Source organism: Scomber scombrus, chromosome 3, assembly GCF_963691925.1.
Source record: "Scomber scombrus chromosome 3, fScoSco1.1, whole genome shotgun sequence".
Classification (NCBI taxonomy): domain Eukaryota; kingdom Metazoa; phylum Chordata; class Actinopteri; order Scombriformes; family Scombridae; genus Scomber; species Scomber scombrus.
This window is the reverse complement of record NC_084972.1, coordinates 5,736,474-5,753,429: the sequence shown is the minus strand read 5'-3', so window position 1 is coordinate 5,753,429 and position 16,956 is coordinate 5,736,474. Positions and strand designations below refer to the sequence as shown.

The 16,956-nt window shown below is 41.1% G+C and overlaps 1 protein-coding gene across 1 annotated transcript; it reads right to left on the bottom strand.

Moving 5' to 3' along the window:
- Positions 1–334: 334 nt before the first annotated feature.
- On the bottom strand, positions 335–15,673 carry etnk2 (ethanolamine kinase 2). Its single transcript, XM_062415879.1, has 9 exons — positions 15,341–15,673; positions 7,379–7,516; positions 7,139–7,260; positions 6,406–6,546; positions 3,823–3,965; positions 2,629–2,712; positions 2,370–2,530; positions 2,105–2,178; positions 335–597 (listed from the first exon to the last, which is right to left on the bottom strand). The coding sequence occupies exons 1-9, from the start codon at positions 15,485–15,487 to the stop codon at positions 525–527; spliced, it is 1,083 nt and encodes a 360-aa protein (XP_062271863.1). The 5' UTR covers positions 15,488–15,673; the 3' UTR covers positions 335–524.
- Positions 15,674–16,956: the final 1,283 nt, after the last annotated feature.

Genomic DNA, 16,956 nt, shown 5'->3' with positions numbered 1-16,956 from the left:
ACAGGATCAAACTCATCAGTCAATGGCAGCACCAAACCCTCCCTGACCTTCGTTACCAGCGTTATGGAATATTTTGGCGCCAGTGTAACAGACAGTAAAGCAGGTTTTTCTTTAGTCACTGAGCTCTACCCTCAACTCAGACTGATGTGCCCACTACGCCCTTACAGGGAAAGCAAGATGTCAAGTGTATCGAGATTAATGAAGAACATGGACATACACAAGCATACCCACACGCACATACACTCATAGACACACACACATAGAAGTCTGGAAGATTTGTAATTTTTGAGCTGGAGCTGTGAGAGATAGAGAGAGATGTGGAGCTTAAGTTTGGAGGAATGAAAGAGTAATTGCGCTTGTTGCAGAAAAAGAATGCCAGGTAGAGGAAGCAGGTGGTCCATCAGCACCTGGCTTTGCAGAGAAGAGTTCCCACCCTATAGGAAGTCCTGGGATAAAACCCGGACTGCCCCCATTTCTGTCCTCTCTCCTCTTCTCAGTCTGTCTTCCCCCCCCTCCATCTCCTCTCATTCTGGGATCTGCAGGGCCATCACTGCAGGTTTGGTCTTGAAGTACTGGTTGAAACGTAGCACAGCGTACCTGCAAGAAGAAAAAAGAAGAGCGAGGAGGTGTTACATTTAACATTTCGGAGGACTCATCGTGACCAAAGTTTGCATTTCACTCTGAATGTGGAAGTTTAGTAAGCAAATTTAGGATAGATAGCTCATGTCAGAACTGCTATTTCAACACCTGATGAGTCATGGGCAGTTCCTGTTGTCTAGATAACATTAGTCGTCTCTTTCATTGGTCCAGTTGTAGTGATGGCAAATGACCAGAATGTCAAAACTAACAGCAACCAGCAGTCCTGTAATGTTACCTGATTATTTAAATCAGGATGCATGGTAACTAACATATAGAATGCTGAAATCACATATGGACCCACCCACAGAGATATTGCACTAATCAAATGACCAGTTTCAGCACTGTCAATCATAAGGATGGGGTTCAATAACATTATCTTGAATGTAAATCCAGTATCTAATCCAGTTATCAACACTGAATAGTTTTGAATCCCTTATTGAATCTTGATGTGTTTACTTTTCAACATTTTCAAGTCACTAAAGGTTAAAATAACTACAACTACAACATCTCATCATATGTTTCCCATTGATCTGTGCTAATATAAGTGTAAGGAGAAATAAAATGTTCCATAAATATTTGTTAGCATTGGAGCTTAATGGATTCAGGTGTTTTGCTGACCAGTAACTAGGAACGAATTATAATGTTTTAAGACAGACAATATAATACTAATATGTCATTTGACACACAAATCTACAAATTGAAGTATTACCCATCTGTTGAAGAATTGAAGAGTCTAATTTATTTATTTATATTTCTCAATTGATCAATTGGTTGTTTGGTCCATTAAATGCCAGAAAATGGTGAAAAATCGTAAACCACTGTTTCCCAAAGCACAAGGTGACGTCCAAAAATGTTATCTTTCATCCCAAAAACAGTCCACAACCCAAAGATATTCAGTTTACTGTCACAGAAACCTCTAAAGAGTCACATACAAGAAGCTGGAACTAGCTTCTTTTTTCTTAAAAAATGACTCAAAACCATTTTCAAAACAGCTGGCAACCGATCAATTAATCATCTACTACTTTCAGCTCTAATTTGTACCAAATTGTTCCACACTTTCTATAAAATGTCCTTAAAAATAACTGTTAAAAACCTGCAAATTACTCAGAGAATTTAGTATAAAATTTATGGGCCTGTACAATAATTTGCTCTTGCGCCACCCTTTTCTCAACAAGGTGGGAGTGATTGGGTTGCAGTTCATGAACCTCCTTAGGTCTCCTTCCTCTCTGTGAACCCACTAGGGGAGGCAAACCCGTTGTGTATGTGTTCCAGGTGTGTGGTCAGGGAGTGTTAAGTGCTATGGACGCTCACAAAAGAAATGAGAGACACATTGGCTTTTGAGGTTTTTGGTTTCACTCTTTCATAATGCACCGTTTAACCCCCACTGACAGATTCTTTTTAGACGCACAGTCCCACCTATCACTGTAATATCCCACACGGGTGGTCACCACACACAGATACTTACCCGAGAAAGTCAAAGTCGATGGTTGAGTATTTGGCCTGGATGAGCGCCCAGAAGCCCCAAAAGAAGTGAGAAGCCTTAAAAGAGACAAATCAGGTATTAGATGAGGTTGAGTAATGTGAGACACTGTGGGTGTGTGTGTAAGAGATAGTGTGATTGTGTGTGTGTGTGTGTGTGTGTGTGTGTGTGTGTGTGTGTGTGTGTGTGTGTGTGTGTGTGTGTGTGTGTGTGTGTGTGTGTGTGTGTGTGTGTGTGTTTTCCTCCTCACCAGTGCAAACTTGTTGACCTGTACATAGAGTGTCTCCAGCTCTCTCTGGCTGACTTCTTCGGTTTTCTTGGTGAAGAGTTTGTACGCCTTTAGATACACCTTGAGCCACTCCATCTGCATCTCCCGACTGGGATACAGCCCGAAGTCTGGCTCAGACATGCCTAAGCGCACACACATGCACACACAGCTGTAGAATAAGCCATACTGGATGAATTTAACTTAAACTCCAATGGGCAAAACTGACTGTGGTTCCACAAACCTGCGAATTCATTGAAGTGGTTGCCGATGTCGAAGGCCTGGTAGTTGTAACTGGAGTATTCATAGTCTATGAAGCGGACATGACCTGAAAGATAACAAGAGATTGTCAAGAGATGTCACAATAACTACTTTTGTTGGATGATATATTGTCTCAGAAATAATCGCGATAAACAATATTATTGTCATTTGAAGATCATTTTATACCTGATATAATGTTAATATAATAGCATAATAATGCAAGGGGACAGGGAGTGGGATTGGAGAGTGACATGATGATGTTGATAATTACATTATTGTATGATAAGTCGATAATGTAATTATTGTGACAGGCCTAGCTAGGTGAGAGTAGGGCTAAGCAATATAAGAAATGTATTTGATCAATTTGAAGTTTTGTTTTTGCACAATATGAAACGTGTTTAGACTGTGAAACTCAAGTTATTATAACGTAACTTGGACAAAAAGTTTATTTTCAGCCAAAAAGTAACATAGCAGGCAGCTGTCTTGAATCACGACAGTCCTGTAAACTGTGATATTATTAGTTACACTTCAGGCTCCAGGTGGCTCGCTATTTCTGGGTATCTCACAGTGAAGGTAACAGTCACAACTATAAGAGGAACACACTGAAAATGACTCTGCACACTGATCTGCACTCTCACTTTCTGTTTGTTGACAAAGTATCATCTCTGGTTATGATCAGGTGACCTTGCAAACTAGGCTCATATAACTTATAGCTACTGTTAGGAGGGAATTGGAGCCGGTGTTAACCTCTGAATGGCAAATGACCCTCATTTCATCATTGTAGCTGCCCTTTAACAGTGTAAGTGATGGTGTATGGGATCCACTTTTTTTTCAATTTGCTGAGGAAGGAGGGGTTGATGTCTGCTTTTGATGAGCAGCTTGACAGATGTCGAGTAAGGCGTACATTTTCCATTTTTTTTTCGATTCAGTGCTTTTTTAAGACTTTTCAACACCTGATATCCTGTTTCAACAGACACAAATTTATCTTCTGGATCTAGTCATAGCACTGTATAGCCTAACCTAAAAACGTAGCCAAACTGATATTTACAACTGCGTCAACATGCGCTTTTCCTTCTCTGGATAAGACATTGAGGTTTCATGTTAATACCAGGTGTAAATCTCTGAAGAAGATAATAAAATAAACAGCTGGTGCTACACTCGGGTAGAGGCTACCTACCCTCTTTGCTGTTGTGAATAATGTTCTTGCAGAGCAGGTCATTGTGGCAGAGCACCACGGGGGAGCCCAGTGTGGAGAGATGCTCCTTCATCCACACCATCTCCTGCTCGAGCACTGCCTTGCTGGGCACCTCCTGCTGGATTCTGGACCGGGACCACCCAGGAGATGCAGGGAGAGGAGCGTGAGACAGAGAAAGAGATGGAGAACGGTCAACTTTTTGCACACTCTGACCTGATTTCAGCTTCTTTTTATACTATTATAACACCTATGCTGAATATCTGCAGTAAAACAGTTGCAGTAGTGTGGACTTAGTTGTTACTGACGAAACAAAACAGCCTATTCTTGTTCTGGTTATGTCTCAAAGCGGGAATATATGTAACGTGAAAACAGCTGAGACCAACATGCACGGGCAGCACACGGGCTCAGTGGGGCTGAGCTGCTCCTGGGATCCCAGTTACAGAGAAACAAGCACTCAGTGGACAATCATAATGCTGCAGCGTGCTCCCTTATCACTATGGCTGCTCCACTATGTCTCCTATGAAGAAGCCCTGTTCAACCGAGGTTATATGGCTCCAACTTACCTGTTCAGATCATTGGCAGACGCTGTGTCAGGCTGAAAGTGGTATTATTGGCTAGTGGAGAAAGGGTTAAGTCGTTGAGTTGGTGTCCTAGCCAACCAGACTGGTGTGTGTGCTGAGCAAAGACCCCTGTGCTAACTGTAATGGGCTTAAGGGGCTTAACCCACAGTCAGCTTCATAGCAGAGCAGGAGAGGGAGGTTTGGTTAAAACACTCTAAGGGAATTCACACACACACACACCCTCTCCTTGGAGATTTTATACCTGGCTCGCTGCCTCTGCTTTACCTGCTGCTTCTTTTATTTTTTAACTCCCACACAGACTGAGTCGCAGCTGCACGGGCCTTACGTTGCATATTTGCATCTCAGTGAATGTCTGCCTGCTCTTTTCTGCTCAAGGCTGCTGTGCAACAAGTGTCTGCCGTCCAGGACCGGGACACTTTAGCTGTCTGTGTTACCAAGGAAGAGGGTAAAGTGATCTGATACACCGAGCTGAGCAAACATCTGCTGGCCCCGCTGCATGCCTCAGACTCCCTAATCCAGTCGGCTATTATTGTTACAGTTATATAAGCCACATGCTGGAGTTAATCTAATAGCCATCAGAACAAAAAAGATATCAACTGTGACTGGGCAGCTGGTCAGATTATGAAACTGCCCACCTTTGTCAGGTCTAAAGGTCTAAGAGCTGAGATGCAAAGCGGACCGTCTTCAACCTAAAACTCTTGGGAATGTTTTCCTTTCCTCTTTCCCAGAAATAAAAATACTAGTTTGTATAATGCCTAGTCAGTATCAAATGCCACACCGTCAGAATATATATATGTGTGTGTGTGTGTGTGTGTGTGTGTGTGTGTGTGTGTGTGTGTGTGTGTGTGTGTGTGTGTGTGTGTGTGTGTGTGTGTGTGTGTGTGTGTGTGTCAGCTCAGGAGTCAAAAGTTTATTGAGTTGTAAAAATCTTTGTTCAGAGTCTGAGTCTGAGTTATATATCACAACATCTGTTATAATCTTAGGCATTATTTTTTTTTGGTCATAACTGCATAAACACTACAGGATGTATAGATTTTCTGCATGTTAGGCTGGCCCCTACACTGCCTCTTATTTTTATTCATTGGCTTTGAACTCAGTATGAGAGTTGTCTTTTCTTTGTCTTTTGTCTATTACACTAGTCTTTGTATTTGTGCTATGTTGCTTTTATGTGTTTGATTGTTCAGCACTCTGGTCACCTGCTGTTGCTTTTAAATGTGCTTAATAAATAAATTTGACTGGACTTGTTTTAAATAATAATACATATCACCTCTGAACATGTTATGCTGAAATAACATGTCTACGGCCATGCTAGCGGCTCTGTGAGGCTGCACTTGTGCAATTGATGCTCATTTGGTTTATCATGATGGTCACCATTGGAATTTAGCATGTTTAAATTTGCTTATCAGCACAACTGAGAATGACAGCAATTTCATTACTTTTGTTTAGTTTGTTATGTATTTGATCACAAACCAAAGTATTGAACAATTTAAATTTTGACCTGAGGGAAAGTCAGGTGATCATAATTAGGATTAGGATTCATCTTCTTGGGGGCATTAATATATGTACCAAATTGCATCCAGTCCACCCATTAATTTAGTTTTAATTAATAATAATTGATATTTCAAATGTACAGGTGGTAGGATTGACACCTTCATGAAAAAAATAACCTCTGCATAAGACTACAGGACTACAGACTACATATATTCTGTATGTAACCTACATTATGTGCTAAATCAAGAAACTCTGGTAACAAATTAGACAGGATAACTTGTTTATTCCTGATGCTAAAATATTTAATATAACTACTTAACTAAATGCTCTTAGATGATATTAGGGGCCAGGGGTTAGATAGCCTCTGCTCTCATAACTAGCTTAATGTAACAGGCAAATCCAGCTGTGTCTCATGAGCTATTTGCATTAAGATCACAGCGTGTGCTGAGTCACAAGAGGAGTGTCGATTTCTTAGAAGCAGCTGAGATCTCACCTGACGTTGGAGGCTTGCTCGGTGAACTCTGTGGCCACCAGGGAGAAGTATTTTCTCATCTTGATCCAGAGGTTGGGTTTGGGGATGCAACCATTGTGTGCGTGGATGGCGTGGATACGAGCCATCTCCCTGGCTATCAGTCTGAGAGGAGACACACACACACCCACGAAATAAATAAGGTTATCATAAAGGCTAGATTTCAACATGCACACACTACCTAGCATTGACTTTGCTTTAATAGTGTAGCTTTAAAGAAATAACACAGTCCAATGCCACACTGCCCTGCTACAGGATTATGATAGTTTTATCTGCCAGGTTAGATGAGGACGAGTATCTCTTGCAGTGTTCCTGGAAAGAGTCTTAATGAAAACTGACTGACGTAGATAATGGGAGAGTGAAACAATGCCAAGGACTCTTTTGAGTGCTTTACAATAATTTCTGTACTCATACAATGATATCTTCTGCTCAAAAGCAGTAATTAGCATTGGTTCATTTGTTTTGGCAGTATTCTTCCACCAACTATAATTTGCATGTAACTCGAATGCGTTTCCTTCATTTGCCTCTTTCCTCTGTTGTGTCCTCATTGTGTAAGTCAAGGTTTTTTCATGGACTGTAGAAATGTAGGATTGTTAGTGTAATACGACACTGCTACCTAGCACTGTGGTATAATTGTACCATCTCTGAGCTAGGTCAGTAAGTCCTGAACAGTCCCATGATGCACTCATGTCCTGACCTGAGTAGGGTAGGATCTCTGACATCCTGTGTCCCGAGAGCGTCCCCCTGCATGAACTCATAGCAGATGCCGTTCTGAAAGGTGCAGTAGAGGCGGGGGGCGCAACCATTAGCGTGCAGCACCTAGAGGAGAGATGCAAACACATATAACACATATGAAATAGGTGGAGAAACAATTCGGAAGCAGCTATTGATTTACTGAGGCAAACTCAGAGGAGAGCATGAACTCATTTGACTCTACCTGAAAGCTTTTGAGCTCATTGTCTCTGTCCACAATCAGCTCTGTCTTGTTCCCGTATACTCGGACCAGGACTACGTCATCTGGACTATCGTCCACGAAGCAGCCCACCAGCTTGTTGGTGGTCCCGTCAGTGAAGAGCTGGAAGAGGGAGGTAGAAAAGAAAACTCATAAAATTCATACATTCTGCCTGCCTATGTCTGAGCATTGCCTTGCCGAGATACAAGATGATGCTCTCAACCTCAGAGTCAGGATCATGATGAAGACACCATGCAGCTCTGACATACATGAGATAAAAGTAGTAATTAATGAAACATTCAATCCTATCAAAAGTTATACCATATGTGATTGACATTGATAATACAATTCCAATAAAATAAATAAACTTGCTTATTTCAAACTGAGAATGACACATTGCATCAGGCTGCAACTTGAGAACTATTCAAATATGTATCTCCAATGATGTTTTGTTTATTTTTCATTATCTGAGCTGTATTCATACCATACCATTTTCACTCCTTCAGTCTGCGGCTATAATTACATGGTTTAGTAATCATACAACAGCCTGAAATGAAACTGTCTACCCTTCCACTGCTTAATCTTTCCTCTATTGAATGCCTTGCTCTAAAACCTCCATGCTCCATGCTTCTCATCTTCTGGCCCCCCAAACCAAACTCATCTTTCCTCCCTGAGATACACAACCTCCCCGTGTCAGCCTGCTCCATGTCAATCAACACTGCCATTGTTGGTGATGTGAATATATACATGCTACAAAGCCTCATGTCATTTTGCAGTAGAGTTCCTGAGTCTGACCGTATGTTGTGGCTAGAAGCAGCATGCTGATGTCCCTACTTACACCAGGAGGTCCACATTTCACTTGGTCATCTGACTCCAACTCCATAAATAACCTACAGGTCTATGATCTGGGTGTGTCCAACCACAAGGCGGTCACAATGGCTTTGACACTCCTGTCGCCCCCCTACTAAACCTCAGATGCTTTCCTATTACTAGAAAAAGCATTGACCCAGCCATAATGACTGTGGACCTCCAGCATATATCACCTGCCAAGCATCTGTGTCAGTGGATGAACCAGTGGAGCTCTACAATACATCTCTTAGCAGTGTCTTTGATCTTCAAGCCCCTGTCACAATGCGTGAGGTCAATGTTTCACGCTCTTATCTCTGGTTCACTGACGAACTGTGGAAAATAAAAATAGCTGGGCATGTCCTGGAATGATGCTTCAGACACTCTGGGCTCACTGCCTATAAACTGGCCTTCCATGAACATCAAAGGACTTCATTGCTGTCACTCCTGACAACCTTAAGCATCTTTTTCCCCACCATAAATCATCTCCTGAAGCCACAATCATCTTCCCGAAGAGCTACAGAAGAGCGATGTAACAACTTCATTGACTTTTTCAGAACCAAGGTCAACAACATCCGCTCTCCGGTGTCCATCTCTTCCTCTTTGCCTCTATCTGTCATCGACTCTGTGGGATCTCACCATTTGTAATCTAATTTACTGGCAGAGCCACAGTGAGGAAATCCTCAGGAAGAGGAAACCCCGTACTTGTGCCCTGGACCCTATTCCCACAACCTACTCAAATCATACATCCCCATTCTCAGCTCCCGATCACCAAAACTGTCAACCTCTCCCTTCAAATGTTACCGTTCCACAGTCATTCACCCCCTCCTCAAGAAGCCCTTGCCAGTTAAAGAACTATCTCCAACCTCCCTTTTCTGTCCAAGGCATTGGAGAAGATGATTGCTACCACCTTAAGAACAACAGCCTATTTTAACATTTCAGTTAAACACTTAAACATCTTTGCTCAGGGTTGTGAATAACCTGCTGATGGCAGCTGATGCAGGGTCCCCGTCTCTCCTCATTCTCCTTGATCTGAACACTGCAGATCATACTATACTCTTAGAGTGCCTCAACACCACCATTCAGCTTTTAAACTCTGCACATTAGTGGTTTCATTCCTACATTTCCAGTAGGACAGAGTATGTCTCACCGGGACGATGCAGGTCTAGATTGCTCCCTGTCACCTGTTGTGTTCAGCAAAGGTTAGTTCTCAGTCACCTCTGGTTTACCCTCTACTTACTACCCCTTGCATCCGTCATCAGCAGACATGGGATGTCTTTTCATTGCTATGCTAATGATACCCAACTGTACATCAACACATCTCACTTTTGACAGCCAAGACACAGGGCATCCCCATTTTCTCCTCAGTCACTAATCTAGGTGTTAGGTTTTATAAGTCAGGTCTATGCTGATTTATTGAACTTCTAGTCTTCTGAGTGCTTGTATCTATCCCTTTGGATCTTTTTTGGTTGTTTGTTTTTTTCCAATGTTCCCAGATCTCTTAATAATTGCTGAAAAAGCTGCAATAAACCTTCTTCCTTCCTGATCAAATCTTATGCTGTAGCTGCATTCTGACCGGGCCACACGAGAGTAACAGCAGTAAACGGTGTTATCGTGTCCGCACTGTTGGAGCCAGTTCCAAGGACTTTGACCCGGCCATGACACATCAGTCACACAATCATTTTTATGAGGATGGAAGGAACTTCACGTACGTCATTATGCACACATGCATTTTAAGTCATCCAGAGAAGCCGTAAGTTTAGACAGTGATTTATAACACTTTTTCCCTGTTTTACGTCATCCTGGTCATATAGTTCAAAATACACTAATGTATACATAACACTTGGGATTTCCATATGAGAGCATAAACATAAACACAGACCTAAGGCAGGGTAATATGACATAATTTAATATCATGATAATGTTTTATATTATTAGAATCTCATGTCTGTAAAAAATAAATAAATAATGTTCTTGACCATCTGACAGTCCCATATATTGCAGGGAAAGTTTAATCTTTCGATTTTATTTTGGCAAAGTTGGTACATGACTTCTTTTAACAGTTGAAATGGTGACATCTTTTATTAAAGATTCCATCTATTTTTTATCCCATCCAGACATTTCTTATAGCATATTATTATTATTATTATTATTATTATTATGTATTTAAGGTGAGCACAGAAAAGCTTTCGTCCTTCAGCAGATTCAAGTGAAGAAACAAGAAGGAAAACACTTAAGTTGAGAGGGACCTGAGAAAAATAAACATTTATATTCCTCAAACTAAGGTATTTTTAAAAAGTCATTTATCAATACTGAAACCCAGGTATCGTATCAACAGTTAACAATTTCTAACGATGCACAGCTCTAGTGTAAATATGGGCCTTAAATGACATGCATCAATGGCCAACGGATGGTTTTTGTGTAACATCCTTGTGACAGTAAGCATTTGAATCAATTAACGCCTCTTCTAAAATGAAATGTAAGCAAAAAGCACTCTATGCCTGAAGCAAGGCGTTATGCTGGCATCAGATTTAACAATATTTTTGGCTTTCATGTCAGACTAGGCAATCATAGTGTCATAAATTCTTGCCGTGTCTTGACCAGGAGACTGGCAAAACTACAAGTATGACCCGACCAATCATCATTCAAGATTTTCTGCAAGTTCATAGGTCGACGGGGAGGAGGGTCAGGAAATTGTCAATCATGTCAACAGAAGTACTTTGTACAATATTGGTAGTCTGGTTTTCTGAAAAGACAGAGAAGAAAGAAGAAGTGATTGTAGACCTGTTTCTGAGTTTCACAAGGAGGACAGCATGTGTTGTCTCTCCTTCAAAAAGAACCTAAGGTAACGAATGTATTAACATGTCAAGAACATTAGGAAATGTAGCTAGGTAACAGGTTCTCTGGATGTAAACAGAAGGTCTGGTCAAAATCAAGGAACATGTTGTTGGACTTGTCAAACTAGACAGGATAACCTAAAAAATCCTGACATGTTAGACTTTTCATTGGGGAGTCTTGGGGCATCCCAGATGCGACATCGCTGTTTTCTTCATTTAAGTCACACTACAAGGGGTGAAGACGCTTGTTCGTCATTCCTGATGCTCATATCATATCAAACTCTGTCTGAATTCACATAGTCTGATCCCAGTATTAAAACATCATCCCTCCAATGGGAACCGGTGGCCGATCCGTCCCACTGCAATGAACACAATAACAACATACACACAGCCTGCATCTCCCCCGGCCCAGACGCTCACTCACACATATCTGGCATTCCACGCGTGACTGACCACAAAGATGGGCGCGCAGGCATCCCTGTTATGACCGTACATACACAAGCATACATGCCTTTGCTACCACATGACTGATCCTGTCTACCCACCACACAATACGCCGCTAAGACCGGCAATCAATACATCGACAGACAGCGATAAGCTTGGACCCAGACAGAGCCATACACTGCCTGTACGGGACAATGACGGATGGCGCTGTTTTATTTCCTATTTTTCAATCAAACGGTTTATGATCAGTGGTGTGACTGCGACGCCTGAGGCGGCCTTTCTTTGGCAGAGATGAATCACTCTGTCTTCAATACAAGGAGGCCATTGCTCTCTTCTGTTCAGGACCTCTCTCTGTGTGTGTACAGTGTTTGCAAATTGACAATGTGTATTTACAGTAAAAGTCTTCCTGTCCAGGTGGCTTGGCTAATCAGGTGTTTCTGTCAACAGTGCTGCCCTGCTGTTCTTCACCACATTTAGCTCTTCCTGCTCCCATCAAAACAACAGTCCCACCGCTCAAGAACATCCTCCCCGACTCAACCGAATAACACTTTTTTCCTCCCCCACTTTAAAACTTCTCACTTTCCCTCACTGGGGTACCAGCTGTGACCTCGTCCAGTCGTGCAGCTGTACAGCTCCATACGAGGTCTGTCAGACAAAAGCATCCACAGCTTGTTTGGGTGGTTGTCATTGAGAAAAGCTCTGACGCTCTGGCCGTGTAGAGATGGAGAGGTAAACACTGTCGCGACCTCGGCTGCAGGTGTGTCTGCGGTGGGTGGGGGTTAGGGATCCAGAGAGATTAGCGGGCAGGATGTAAACACATGGTTGCTGTAGCTGCATTCTGACCGGGCCACAAGAGAGTAACAGCAGTAAACGGTGTTAACGTGTCCGCACTGTTGGAGCCAGTTCCAGTTTTTTTTTTAAATGACACACATTTGTGGTTTAACTTCTGGTGGTGTAGTGAAGGAATAATACCCATAGAGTCCAAAATGTATACCAGGAAAGGAACACTTGTCTTCCTACACAATATTAAGGAAAGTAGCAGCTAGATGGTGTTTTATTCTGTCAAGTAGTTTTAATTTAGCTTCTATTTCTAACTTTTTTCATGTGCCTGTATGTCATTGCATGTATGTCACTTTCTTGTGAATCACATGAGTTGTTAAGATGAATAGATTACCTTGTACCCTATCTGACACACTCTTATCATGGTAGTGTCAATCATGAAGTTTATAGTGATGAGAAACACGTCACATGCGTCATTATGCACACGTGCATGTTAAGTCATCACAGACCTAAGGCAGGGTAATATGACAGAATTCAATATCATGATAATGCTTTATATTATTAGAATATCATGTCTGTAAAAAATAAATAAATAAATAATGTTCTTGACCATCTGACCGTCCATATATTGCAGAGAAAGTTTAAGACCATATAAATCACTATCACTAGCAGGCCATATATGATATCATATCTAATTATTGCACAGTCATGCACAAACACATCTGTACTGTATGTGGGTCTATTCTTGAATAATTTTAAAACATGCTCTGAGGTCAGGTCCTGCACAGTCACATACACAAATTTAACCCTCATTATTATATTACTAAATAGTTATTTATTGATATAATCTTACACATTACTCAAAGTCCCCAAAACTGTTTTTAAAAAACTGACTTACAGGGAGTCATTATGTAAGTGCAAAGATAAAGGCTTGAATATGCAAATAAGGCTGCCACACTGTATCTGTACTGTACTGATTTGTATTTACTGATGCTGCCATACCTTCTGCTACACACTCCATAAACATGCACTGATTTTTTTGTCTTTTTTTTTTTTCACTGCTATTTAACATTACACAAGTAAAGTCAAAATGCTCCAACAGAGGTGGTGAAGGCTAAAGATAGCAGAGTGCTGACCCTGAAAAGAATCAGTGATCAGGGAATGCAACTTTGGGAACATCTTAACACTGACAGTTCTTTATATATTCTCTTTTCCCCCCCCCAAAGTTAGAAGCTTTACAAAATGCAACTGAACTACACCATTAGAGCGAGACCGAAATATCGGTTAAGTGATATTATCAGCCGATATTGGCCTATCACAGATATATCGGTATTGGCATATATGTTGTCTTATATGCACTGATATTTTATATTTATTTTTAAGTTATATAGGCAGCATTTAGTTTACTGCATACATATATTTTTTGTTGTATGTGTTTTATTATTTATAGTAATTTATAATTATTGTGTTGTGATGTATGTTTCAGTCATATAGTTAAATTGTAAAATATCATGATTCCATTACATATCATAAGTGTATGATGACTACATTGCAAAAAAATTGCTTTTTATGTACATATTCTGTGTATGTAAGATTATCGGCTGTCATTTCTCTACAAAAACATAATTTCCCAAGACTTTCACTTGAAGAGAGAAAGAGGATAAAGCAGTTTGGACCAGACCGGCTTCAGCAGCTGCAGGTGATGGATGAGCTAAGACCCGGAGCTCCCGCTGCTGTTATGATAAACGGAGCTGGCTAGCTGGATGTGGTGTGAGTTATTCCTTTTATTGTTTATCTGTTTTCTGTTTCAAAGTGTCGGCACCGAAACGTTGTGGACAACGACCTAAACATCTAAAACATCTCTCTGAAAAATGCAAACACTAAAGTAGCTACAGCCATCAAGACGGCTTTTAACTCCCTAATATCCATATCAGCCCCAAATATCCAGTATTGGTCATTCCCTATACACCATTCACCACATTTGCTCTGAGGATTGGAGTCTGGGGACGATTAGTGTTTGGAGAAAGTTCAGGAAGCAAAATGTAGACACTTGTTCTTTATCTGAATGATGATTTTCATCTAGGCATATTTTAAATACATTAATTGAATTTAATATTAATAGATAGGTAGCTAGATGGATAAATAAGGACCTGCATATATAGCCAGCTGTTGTTTGTTGTTTTTTTAAGTAAATAAAGTACTTAAGTGTTAACCGATAACATTAAAATAGATTTTGGTCCATTTTAGTTTAAAATACTGCAAGAGCATTGAATTAACTTCATAGAGTGTATCACTATACTACTGCCCCCTCACTTAGTATTAAATGTGAACTACATTACATTACATTATGAATCTTTACATTTTCTTCCTCAAACCCCTCAGGGACCTCTAGTGCCCAGACCCCAACATTAACAGCTAATGTGCATTACCATCAACACACTCGAGTCACACTGGATAACAAACCAGAGTGTAAAGACATAATAAAGAGCTACGTTTGTATATCAGTGAGCAGTGTGAGGTCACCCAGCTGTCCCAGTTTTCATAAGGCGTGTCTGCGTCCTTCACAGAGCTATTAACTATAACGTTTCTCCACCAAACTGACACCACGTCACCAGCAGCTGACACTAAGATGACAGCGTCACTTGGCTTTAGTGCTATATTTAGTGCTACATGTTTTAAACTATGGACATATGAAGCTGTCTGTAATTATAGCTAATTATTTTCCTACCGGCTTTTTGAGGGCAACTTACTTACGAGCGTTACTTTGCTAGCTTAAGAGTTCAAGACTGTGAGCGTCTTGCTAGCTTGGCTACCAAATTATTTTCGCTATAAAGACTGAAACATAGTATCAAAACGACATGTCTTCGTTGAGGGAAGAGGCAGTGGCTTTAACTAGCGTTTAAGAGACGTTAACGTATCCTCAGAGTCGTGTTTCTACGGGCCTCCTCCCGGCTGCTGCCCGGTGATGCTGCGGAGCTGTCAGTCTTAGCCTAGCCTAGCATCCTCCGTGCAGCTAAGTTATCTTAGCGGCTAACGTTACCTTGGTCTTGACGAGGCTGGGGTCCCACGCCGGTCTCAGCTCCTTGATGAGCTTCATGGCCCCCTCCGTCACGTTGTGTTCGTCCACGAAAATGGGGATTTTTCTAATGACCGGCGAGCCGACAGGCACATGTATCTGCGTCTCCATCCTGCAGCCGTTTATCTGTACCGTTAATCTCCCGAGCCCTTCACAGATATTTCTAGATACAAGTGTTGCCTGGTTCACAAGCAGTTGGATAATGGCGTGTTTTAATGAGTGAATGGAGGGTTGGTTTGAGAGGTATATGTTGCGTGACGGCTGCTGAATAGTGAGGGCTTTAAGCAGTGAAGATGTGCGGTCAAACTGCCTGGTGTGTGGATGCTTGTCGCCGGTTTTCTTAGGAGCAGTCAGCCAACTGCACCATTTCCTCCTACTTGGCTCCGCCCGCCTGGGATCATCCGATTGTACCGCCGGTTGAGACGTACCACAGCTGAGCACGCCCATTATTTCCGAGGGAGTCCGAGGGAGCCCGGATTCAGCCGAATGAAAGTTCATGCTGGCTTCAGGGGAAGTTAAAAAAAAAAAAAAATTCTATCCATAATATCTATTGTTAATTTTATCAAAACAGCCAGTAATTTGTCATTTAGACTAGTTAAATCCATACTTAAGTAAACGTACTGCAGTATTATGAGTGATGTAGTATGCAGTATTACAGTAAAAGTACTGCAGTATTATGAGTGATGTAGTATGCATTATTACAGTAAAAGTACTGCAGTATTATGAGTGATGTAGTATGCAGTATTACAGTAAAAGTACTGGTTTGGTCCCTCGGACTGATATATTATTATATATGACATCATTAGATTATTAATGGCGAAGCATCAGTGTTAGAGCAGCGTGTTACTTTTACAGCTGCTGGAGGTGAAGCCGGTTTCAACTACTTTATACAGTTAGCTAGTTTAGTCCACTGGTTCCCAATCTATGGTTTGGGGCCCCTCCAAAGGGTCACCAGATAAATGTGAGGGGTCATGAGATGATTAATGGGAGAAGAAAGAAGAAAAAACAAAGTTATGACGCATAAATGTGTTTTCAGTTTTTATAATCTTAGATTTTTGCTGAAATATTGGATCATTTGAACATTTATTGAAATGAAACCATGTGAGAAGTTTAGAGGGAAAAATCACTATTTGGTGGAGCTGTTAACAACTTATAGACATCTGAAATGTGAGCCTGACTACACACTGCTTTTTGTAAGATGCCAGAAGACAAAAAGGTTGGAGACCACTGGTTTCATCTTTAACAATGCCTTGTATTTTTAAAGCTTGTTATATTATCCATTGTGTCAAATCTTCATCTGAAAAGTAACTAAAGCTGTCAAATAAATGTAGTGGAGTAGAAAGTACAATATTCCCATCTGAAATGAAGTGGAGTGGAAGTATAAAGTAGCATCACATGGAAATACTCAAGTAAAGTACAAGTACATCAAAATTGTACTTAGATACATACTTGAGTAAATGTACTTTCTACCACTGGTGGAGTGATAGTTTGGCTTGTCAGATGGGCTGTGAATGTATGTGTTTGTGTTTGGGAGGTTATGTAAGGATTGCCAGGATGCTGACAGCTCTAACAAAGCGGTT